Source organism: Pseudorca crassidens, chromosome 6, assembly GCF_039906515.1.
Source record: "Pseudorca crassidens isolate mPseCra1 chromosome 6, mPseCra1.hap1, whole genome shotgun sequence".
Taxonomy (NCBI): Eukaryota; Metazoa; Chordata; class Mammalia; order Artiodactyla; family Delphinidae; genus Pseudorca; species Pseudorca crassidens.
This window is the reverse complement of record NC_090301.1, coordinates 113,352,981-113,364,137: the sequence shown is the minus strand read 5'-3', so window position 1 is coordinate 113,364,137 and position 11,157 is coordinate 113,352,981. Positions and strand designations below refer to the sequence as shown.

The window sequence follows — 11,157 nt, the reverse complement described above, 5'->3', positions numbered from 1 at the left end:
CCATTTTATTTTTTACAAAGTGAACATTGCAAACAGGAATTTACTTTGATTTATAGATTGACCAGGTTTTAATCAAAAGAGCCAGAAGATAAAAATCAACAGATAATGTTGAGAGTTGCAGAGAACCACTAAGTAGAAGAGGATGTAAGGAAATGATTGGAGGGAAAGTAGAATTACATCGTCTCTGATACAAATAGCTTCTGATCAGTGTCACACTTGAGTACCTTCCTCTACAGTTTTCAGTAGAAGCAGAATTATACTTATTACTAGAACCTGAATCTCTCTGGCAACAATTTGGAAATTGCACTGGGATTAAAGTTTCTATCGAATTGAGATTATGAGATGGAGATGAGAGACAGCCCTCTGGTTTTTCAGCAGGCCCTGTTTTCTGTTTACAGAGTGTACCATCAAACAATCTGAGGGCTAGGACAGTGCCCTGAACAAAAACTGGAGTTGGAATTTTTCAAAAATATATTATCAACTTCTAAGACTTAGGGCATCATTTCAAGAGCGTGGCACTGATTCAATGTATTGCTGTCTTTTTAAGGTTTTTTTGCTACAAATATAATTTCTTTTCCAAAAAAAAATTTACAACTTCTGTACAACTTCTTTTTCAAAAGAAAAGTGCAAAATTAAGACTTGTGTATCCTGGGTGTGTTTACTTTTTAATCCTCACGGAACACAGCAAGTAGAGTCTATCTTTATTGCCTTGTCAGGGAAGTAAGCTCCGGTGGGCTGCTGGCTGTGAATCTGACAGTGGCGGCCCTGGTACTGCAATAGTTTATTCGTTGCCATCTCTACCTGCCCCGCTTCCCAGCCCTGTTTCTTAAGTGCTCCATTTCCAGCTCACTAAGGGGAAAAAAGTCCTTTACACATCATTTGAACCCTGACTTGCACAGGAAGAGAAGCTATCGTATAAAGAATCACTCAAAGATTCCAAATTGTCTACCCCAGGCCTATCAGAGTTACTCAAAGAGGCCTCTTCATTTTTTTCTTTTTCTTCCTTTTGTCCTTCAACCTTGTTCAGAGAGTTCGTCTCTTTTTCTAATAAGATCACAGTATTGCCGTTGTATTTATTGAATGACTCCAGGGAAATTTTACGTAATCTATTCTCAGGGTCTTCTCTTGTTTCTTCAACTTGTTTCAATTTCTGCAATAAAAGGAGGAAAATATTAGAAACATATTTCTTTGCAAAATCAAGTTATTCTATCCAATATTCAATTATTGTCAGTATAAAGTACAATTTAAAGGGATAGAGGGAACCTACAAGTCTTTAACAATCTTCCAGTATAATTTAATGTAATAAAGCCAATTTTAGGGATAAATCAAGACTTTAATCATTTTACTGAGATAAATAGGTCCCAATTTGCAAATCAGTTAAGTGTCACTTAATTTTAAGTGGATCCGTCTAACATTTGTTCACGTAAAGTGCCTTATTTTTCTTAATCACAGTTTTCTTTTCTTACTAAATATTATTAGTTGTCCTGTTTCTAAGTATGGATAGGGACTGAATTTCAGCCAGAAATGACAGTTCTATGAAAAAAAAAAAAAAAAGCATGCAATCCCTTAAACTGACATAAAATTTAAGTACACATTAAACTTGTCAGATGCATTGTCACGTGTGTATTTTGTCCCTTTACAAGTCTTATGCTATTTGAAAGAGATCCCAGGTTGTGAGGGTATAGATTCTTCAAGGCCCAAAAAGGGCTTAAACATCATAGTAACAGGTCTGCACCCGAGTAACCTCTCCCTCCAGGAGGTCCTAGTAAAACCAACGTAAACAGGAATATTTATAGGCTGTTACTGGTAGTCTCTGGGACTTCATAAAACACTGCAGTCATATTCGATAATTACTGCAGGTAAACTCTGGAAACATGAATATATTTAGTTGCTCAAGTGACTCCTGAGGTCTGAGGTGAGACGGAATAGGAAGGCACAGATGCAAAAACTGCAAGGGTGGAGGTGTGAAAGCCACTAACCACATTTCTCATTTCCTTTTCCTCTTTCAGGCAAAAATTCCATCCAGGAAGAAGTAGGAACAGGGCCTTAGAGATGGTAACAATAGCTACCATTTATTAAGCATCCACCATGTAAAAGACACAAAGTATTTTATTTATAAGCCCTTTTTCACAGACCTGTAAGTTACACATCCCCACTTTAGAGAGAAGGAAAACAAGGCTCAGAGTGACAGGGTCACTTGCCCAAGGTGGCTCAGTAAGTGATGGAGAACAGGATTTGAATTCCTGTCTGGTGGCCTTCCACACTCTTGTAATAAAGGACAAGATGTCCTGTATGTTTTTTTTCATTTTGCCATCCACATGTGCCAAACCACCTCAATTGCTACTGTCCAAGGCCCTAACATAGGCAGTTCCATCCCTCCCTGCAACATTGCTACGATGGATGTCAAAGGTACAATGAGGAAATTGTGTTTGGATCTGGGCAAAAACAGACATAGCCAAAGCCTGTGAATTCTCACATGCTAAATAGTTAATAGAAAGAGAAAAGAAAAAGATACAGAAGTGGATGGTTCCCGTGTCCCAAGAGCAGGCTCAGACAGCATCTCTCTCTCTGCTATGGGGAAATGGTGTAATTCTATGGGAATACTTGAAAATCAACCTTGAAGTGATGCTTATTTCATTATACTATTAACGTACAGGAGCATTACTCACAGAGCAAGTTTTCAATCTGAAATGGCTACCTCGACAAAGAGCTGGGCTGAGGAACAGATGCCTAGGTGATTACAAAAGAATGGCTCCATAATTAGGAATGAATCCATGCAGGAGCCCCTTCTCGTGGTGTGCCAATTTTGAGCGTTCTTTAAGAAGAATTATAAAGTACAATATGAAAAATACATGGAGGGAGTAGGAAAGCTCTGATTGTACCAAATGTAGGTAAATAGAGGCCATTCAATGCAATTTCCTCCTCACCTGAATATCTTCTCCCTTTTTCTTTATTCAAGAACCTTTTCCTTGCCTATTTCTGGTCAACGTGGATCTCAAGTTCGTTCAATAAACGCTCACTAGAGAAGCTATCATGAGGCAGGTGGAAGGTTTTGGTGCTGAGGACACACAGCTGAATAAAATTACGTCCTGTAGGAGGGGAGTGAGGCCCTGGAGGCAGGCCGACTTGAGCTGGAGTCTCAGCTTTGCCCTTTCATTGGCTGTGTAAGTGCCCAAGAGCACCCTTCCTCAGGTAAAGCTAATAAGACATACCTTTATTTTAGGATTGCTGTATTAGAAGCAGAACACCTGAAGACCCTGACACATAGGAGCAGGTGGTCAATAAACGGAACAATAAATCATAGTAAGCTAGCATTCTTATTCTAGATCAGTGGGTCTTAAACTGTGCTCTCCAGGCAGCTTGCACCATCAGCATCACGTGGGAGCTTGTTGGAAATGCAAATTCTCGAGTCCCGCCCCGACTTAACTACACCCGTAATGCAGCGTCCCAGAAAAAGTTTTTAACAAGGTCACCGGGTGATTCTGACACATGCTAACATTTGAGAATCGCTAGTCTAGAAGAACTTGTAGTCTTGGAGGGGAGACAGGTGAAAAGCATAATTCAGTGTATTCAGGTAGTGATAAGGAAAGGATTATTTACCATGAAAACACCCACTGTCTATGGGACACATATAGTGCATCTTGTTTTCTAAATGTTTCCTGCTTGTAGGTTTGGCGCTTCAATTAATTATGACAAAGGCCTACATCGGCTGGGGAGGCGATGGAAATGAAGGAATGGCCCATTGTAAGAAAAATCACATGCCTTCTCGGTCTTCCTTTTATTTTCACAGTTTTGATGAGGGGTGGGTACCGAAGTATCTCTGGACTATAAGAACAACATCAGTGTAAGAGTGACAATGAGGACACACTGACATTCAAGCTCAGTGCTGGGGAGCTACAGGGAGTGGTGAGGAGTGTGGTCAGCTCAGTACGTGCCTCCTCTAAAGGCAGCTCTTTAGACCTAGCTCATTGCAGCTGTGCAGAAACATGGGCCCAGGTCTTTGCTTTTAAAGGTAAGGCCATGAATCTAGAACAATATTTGCTTATACTTAAGATCCTCTAATTTTAAGTATTTGCTTATACTAAGAGGAAAAACAAATCAATAATAACAAAAATAACCCCCACTATGTATATCAAACAGCAATCTTTGCAGTGTGTGAACTTCTGAGCTAGTCATCATGTTTTATACTTCTTTTGTATGTCCTAGATGACCCCCCTCATCCCCCTTCTCCCATCAGCTTTCCCCCTAAAAACCGAGCCCAGCGCTCATCGTCAGTAGACTCTCGATGGAGACTGGATGATGGACTCAGCTTTCTCTACCATCAGTAGAGTCTCAACTGTTGGCTGGGATTTCTCCAGTGGTCCTGCCAGCTAAGAACAAAAGCACTGAAGTAGCTTACTTCCCTGCCTCGAATTAGAATTTTATATATATATATATATATATATATATTTAAAATTTTATTTATTTATTTATGGCTGTGTTGGGTCTTCGTTTGTGTGCGAGGGCTTTCTCCAGCTGTGGCGAGCGGGGGCCACTCTTCATTGCAGTACACGGGCCTCTCTTGCTGCGGAGCACAGGCTCCAGACGCGCAGGCTCAGTAACTGTGGCTCACGGGCCCAGCCGCTCTGGGCATGTGGGATCCTTTCCACCAGCCTTGCCTCTTTATTGGCTTTAGAGCGGCCAGCAGCCGGACTCCCACTTTCGGTAACAATAGTGCACATCAGTTTGCAGCAAATGTATGTGAAGGTGCTTTGAAAACGAATCATGGTAATAACAGCATTTAACTGAGTGCCTGCTCTGCACAGACACTCGGCTAAGCACGTAGCACGGATGATCTGTTTTCATCCTCACGTCAATTCTGTGGGGGAGGTGTCCCTGTTATCTTCATTTACAAGCAATCAAGCCTGGAGGAAGTTAGGTAACTTAAGGTCATGGAGCAGTACGTGGTGGGGTCTGGATTTGGACCCAGGCAGTCTGCCTGCAGAGCCCAAGTTCTTAACCTCTATCGTGGAAAAGAACTTCACAAATATCGGCCCATATTACCTTTAAGGGGAGCCTCTGAAATAAGGATCCCAGAACAGCAACAATAATATTAATGGTAACAAACCCAGTAAAGATTCCTGAAGACTGTGTGGGTCCCATAAAACACTGTCATTTCCTTTGTATAACGTGCTGCTTTGAAATGATGATAAAATTAATATACTACACTTGCCACCTATAGGTGGCAACAGTTGTACAGTTCACTTTTTGGTGGGGCTTTTCACTGCACTTGGGAACAAAAGTAGGGCTCAAAAGGGTGAGAATGTATTTTCAAGTTTAAAATAAATAGCTTTGCTCGTTGTTAAATATTTTCCTATCTTTCGTGTAATGATGACATTATTAACAATAATTCAAGCAAGAAGTAGTGACATATTCTCCAGAAATGCCTTAGTAATTATACCTTAGCTAATTTAATTCCTTGTAGTCAAATAATCAATCAATCAAACCAATCTACTATATGAATAATCTGTGCGAATAATTATGTGGTCTTGATTCTCAGAGAGAGTTTCATAGAAAAGGAGACGGGGCTCTTGGAACGCTTTTGAAGGGTGAATAGTATTAAGATATAGAGTAGGTAAGAAGGAGTACATTCCAAGAAATTTCCATTTCATGTGCCCCTACTGCATCTGTAGACCATTCTATAGTCTATCTCAGGTCTTATAGTTGCCCAGATAGTCTATCTCTTGCCCTTTAAGATTCTATAATGGACAGAATCACTGTAAAGACAGAAACACAGAGCTATGCCTATCCCAAGGGGTTCCAAGAATTCCAGCCCAGACTCAGGAAAGTATCAGCCCAGAAACCTGGGTTATAAATAACAAATAGTTTTTATTTCCAAAGAGCTTTCCCATCTATGATCTCACTTTGCTCTTACATCAGGCTGGAAGGTGAGGGAGGCTGGTGTCAGCTATACTTTACATGGGGTATTTATGGAATTTGTGGTTCGCACAAATTCAAAGTCAGGTGAAATTAGACCTGGAAACTTGGTTTCCTGATTTTCAACACAAACACATACCATTTTTCCTCCATAGTCAACAATAGAGATTCTGCCTACACCAATAACCTGAACACAAGGAAGGATAAAACAGAAGGTGATACGTGCCCTTGTCATAAGGAAAAGATGGGGAAAATGTATAAGGTGATACAGAAAAACTCAAGTGATAAACCAGAAAAAAATATACTCATGATGAGACCAGCTTCAGAGAGACACATGTTACACATGTATAGCCAGAAACTCCTGCCCACAGCAGGGGAGAAACAAGTAGCAAATTCATGAACTTGCACAATGGATTAGTGTTCTATGATGAAAGCTACTCTTATTATTTCATGTAAGTTTCCATCTGTTGATTGTATCTTGAAAATACTGGTTAGTCTGTCTACTGTAAAATGTCAGGACGAGATTCAGATCTACCTGTGGAATTGAAATGCAGCATCATTCCTCAGCTGGGCACTAATATTCGCAAAGAGGACTAGACCTCTTAGCATAAATTAATGTAAACAGTATCTTCATCCACATGATTTCTTATTTCTCTATTGCTAATAATGACTCACTGTCAATCAGTTCAACAAGACATGTGGTAGGAAAACAACAGCTACATTTATAAAGCGTTTTTACTATGTGTCAGGTACTGGGTTGAATGCAGTGCATGAATTATCTCATTTAATCCTTACACCGACCCTCTGAGACAGTACTATTTTCATCCCCATGATACTCATAGGGAAATAGAGAGTAGAGAGGTTGAAATATTTAGGCCACATACGCATGGCTAATAAATTAGGGAATCAGGACTCAAGCAGGAGAAGCCTGACCACAGAACTTGGGATTTTAATCACTAAGTACAAGACCAGGTATTTGAAAGCCAGTGTTCCGTTCCTGGCACTGTGCTAATTAGCTGTGTGACCTCTCTGAACCTTAGTGTATTTACGCTAAAGATTTTTTTTTAAAAGCATCTTCCCACTCTATAAGCTCCGTGACTCCAAAATATTCTGAACTGTGTGTCTTCTACGCATCCGTTATTGGAATTTCAGGTAACACGATAAATACTTCTCTTCCCCACCTTAGTTCTGAATGAACTGAAGAAAGAGATAAAAGAAAAAGGCTGATGGGAGGCTAAAATATCAGCTCTATTACTGAGAAAGCTTATAGGGAGAATGAGGTTTCTATCTTCAAAGAAGTGAGTTTCTCAGCAGTGGTCTAGAAGCAGACAGGCTTAGACTGGGCTGGCAGCCCTGGGCTGGGAGCAGGTCTTCTTAAACCTACAACATGAGTGTTGCTTCTGCAGCCAGCCTGACTCCTGAGAGAGGGCGGGGAGAGCAGGAGATGGGCTTAAGCTTTCCCTGTTCCCTTCCTAAACTTGCTATTTTTTATTTTTTTATTGCAGTATAGTCAATTTACAATGTTGTCTTAGTTTCAGGTGTACAGCAAAGTGATTCAGTTATAAATGTATAATACCTGTTATTTTTCAGATTCTTTTCCCTTTAGAGGTTATTACAAAGTATTGAGCACAGTTCCCTCTGCTATACAGTAGGTCCTTCTTGTTTGTCTATTTTATATATACTGTGTATCTGTGAACTTGCTAAACAAGCCACTCCTCCGTCTCCTGAGAAGTGAATGAGCGGAGCTTAGAGACACCAGGAGTGTTATCCTAGGGAACTCCTTCCACATGGAAAGAAACACCCCCGAAATTGGGGAGAAGTGTCAGCATCGTGCCCCTACCACAACCCAACAGTTCTCATTATGTGTGACGATGCAGATTTTAACCAAACAGTCACATATGCAGCGGGGCCAGGAGGAAGCGGGAAAATCGGGAGACCGCAGTGAGTCGGTTTGGGCAGAGAAACGTCTCCCTGGGTGAAGCAATGGGAGTAAGATGATTTAGCAAATGAGAAATATAGCCAAGCTTCCATTTGGAAGCAGATGGATCAAATAGAGGAGACGGGCTGGCTAATCCTGAGCTTTGAGTCGGAGCAGAAGGTGTGATTTCCCCCATCCCTTTCCTGATGAGCAAATCTTGGGCACTGGAAAGATGATTATGTGTTATGCTCTTGTGGGAATGGGGAGGAAATATTTTAATCCTGGGTCTCTTAGTTGAAGATCTGTGCACATACAAAGTCTATGTTAAGTGATGTTTGCTGGGGGCAGGCCAACCTCAAGGAAAACGATGCAGCTCAAGTCATTTCTCTTAGAGGCACAGGTTAATCTCTTCTTTAATGCCACCTCTTACTATATTCCTGGTGGAGCTACTTTCTGAATGAGACACAAAAACAGATAAAGTGACCTTTGGTGAACAGGGAAGACCCTCCAGACTTTTCTTGAGAGTTGTGGTGTTGACCCTGCTAACCTGGTCAAATTCCAACTTGGATAATTACTTGCTCTCGGTGTTCAGTTCCCTCTATTACCTCAAGTGGACACATTACTCTTCACTTGCCCTTCTGAAAAATTAATGTGACAGATAGGTAATAGAGAACTGTTCTCTCCACCCAACCACACGCTGGGAGATACGATGCTGCACTTGGGGCACTTTGTTTCCTTACTGGGTTCCTGAAGATCCTCAGTATGTCCAGGGCAAACTGGTTTTATTAGATGAAAGAGTAATTTTCAGCTGAGATGTGCTTCTATGACTATATTATTACCTGTATTGCTGTCCCTTACCAGGATCAATGACTTTCAATGACCTCTGTTAGAAGCCCTGAACCAGAGGGGAAAAATGAGCTTACTTTTTTGGGAAAAAAAAAAAAAAAAAAAAAAAAAGCAAGCAGAGAGAAGTGCAGTAGGAAGCTTAGGGTCGTTAGAAAATAATATATCTTACGGAAAGGAAAAAAACTTAGCTTGGAGATAAACAGTGGCTGCGAAGGACATTTAAAGACCAGATCAAAAGAACGGAAGAAGGAAGTCACTTTAAGGATATGGAAAATGGGGGAGATGTGGGACCGGGTCCCTCAGCGGGAAGAGAAAAAGAACATAAAGAAAACCCTAAACTTTGTTTATGACAGAGAAAGGCATTTGTGAAAAGGAAAGGCATGTAATCACGATTAGGCAAAATGATTATATGAACGTGCAAAAGACACATTCATGATTTCTCTAACGTTAGTGCCATCACGTGAAATGCCCATTTGAAAACTTGTATTTTTTTTTTGCGGTACGCGGGCCTCTCACCGCCGTGGCCTCTCCTGCTGCGGAGCACAGGCTCCGGACGCGCAGGCCCAGCGGCCATGGCTCACGGGCCCAGCCGCTCCGCAGCATGTGGGATCCTCCCGGACCGGGGCACGAACCCACGTCCCCTGCATCAGCAGGCGGACACTCAACTACTGCGCCACCAGGGAAGCCCGAAAACTTGTATTTTTAAATTTTTATTTTCCTAGGAGGTGGATGGACCCACAAATTTAATTTAAAATATAGGTTAATCACCTTAAGTAATACATCAGATTTGATCACTATTGGTCAATTTCTCCAGAAGCAAAATCTGCACTGTTTCACAGTGACTTAGACTTGGGGAAACAAGCCAGCTCATTGACTGTATGATTAGCTTAACTAAATGTAACACGCTTATTTGTGTTGTCAGATTTCTTTTTCTTCTTCCAACATAATAATATTAACCAAAATGTTTATTTAGGAATGAGAATTGAGCAGGCTCTGGGCTGGAACTCCTAAGTCTGTTTATCTTAGCGTCAGGCTAATGATTCCAGCTGATGAGAGTGTGGGCACCAAACCTTTCTGGCCTTTCATTTACAGGCACCATTATGGACAAAAATAAATTGATATGCTACTCACTTGCCTTCAAAGATTGATTAGACTTTTTTCTTTGACTAACCTTTCCATCATTTCATGTCTTAAATAGGATACCTATCTGTCCAGCGAGCTTGGCCATGCCTGGCTTAGATGTCAGTGTATTTGTAGCATAAAGAGCCCATGAACCTCGTCAGAGGAAAATCCAGCATGAAGGGACCATTTGTGTATTCTAGTACCATAGAGTTATGTCTTCACCTTGGAGTGATAGAGTTTGGGCTACTCTTTCAAGCAAAAATAAAACACACTTTTTAGGGGGGATTGGGTGAATGTTAAAAGAAAGTTACACTATTTTTTTTCATGGATGTTCCCTTTCCAAAGGAACATCTCCAATATCACCATAAGGGCGGACATCATAAAAATGTACCTGAAAAGGCTAAGCTTTTATTACGAGGTATGCTGTGAGGGCCCAAACCAGGGAAAAACATTCTGTGTTACTTATTCACCTATAAATAATGAGGCAACCTGGAATTCTAACAGAAGTTGGTAGACCCTTTGGGAGTCACAGTGCACTGTGGTATCCAATCTATGAGGTGCTTTGCAATAGCCATGGAATTCAATGAGACTGAGTGCTAGGGGTCATTCAGAGACACATTGATATTTGTGGATGTAAGAGTGTTAGCTCTACTCAGGTTTAAGCTATTCATCTCCCAATGTCATTTATGTTTCAGTTCGAGGGCCAGTCAGCCTTTGCTTTGGATAAACTTATTTCCCAAGGATATTTGACATATCGAATCCCGAGAGTCAGAGCAACTCAGAATCAGTACCAATTTCCTGATCCTTATTCTAAAGAGAAGATTCCTTGGTGGAAATTGTTCTAAAGATTTAGAAACGTTAAGCTTTATATTGTGTGTTGCACACAACTGTAAGACGCTGTTATTCCTCATTACCCAGTAAGCACTGGGGGGTTCTAGAATGGAAGGATGTGCTAGTTGGGAGAATGCCAGTGGGAATCCACGTTTGTTCCGGATTCCATCCTTTGCCACAATATGACACTGACAATCACTACTTCAACTCTGGACCTGGATTTAATAAATATTTAAATAGAGATTACACTGCTCTTGCAACATCATTTATTCAAGAGATATTTGTTGAGCACCTTTTACGTACAGGACAGTATTCTAGATGCTGGAGATAGAGAGGTGTATGAGACAAAGTTACTGCTCACACGGAACGTACATGCTAAGGATTTTTTATTAGGATGTCAATAGAGAACAAAGCTTCAGATATATTAGGAGACAAATCCCTGAGAACTGTTAGGCTAGTCTACCAGCCTACTATTTGGTCTGATAATGGCATTTAGAACACAAATATCCTGTCAAACTCAAAGT

The 11,157-nt window shown here is 40.9% G+C and overlaps 1 protein-coding gene across 6 annotated transcripts in view; it reads right to left on the bottom strand.

The window, feature by feature from the left end:
• Positions 1 to 572: 572 nt before the first annotated feature.
• NCKAP5 (NCK associated protein 5) overlaps positions 573 to 11,157 on the bottom strand; it is a 1,056,356-nt gene continuing 1,045,771 nt past the window's right edge. For 5 of the 6 annotated variants that reach the window (XM_067742126.1, XM_067742129.1, XM_067742128.1 and 2 more), the window contains one exon: positions 573 to 1,150. In XM_067742126.1, the coding sequence (XP_067598227.1) occupies positions 869 to 1,150 (282 nt within the window). In that variant the 3' untranslated portion in view covers positions 573 to 868. The remainder of the gene's footprint in view (positions 1,151 to 11,157) is intronic. The other variant, XM_067742130.1, reaches the window with a different exon arrangement.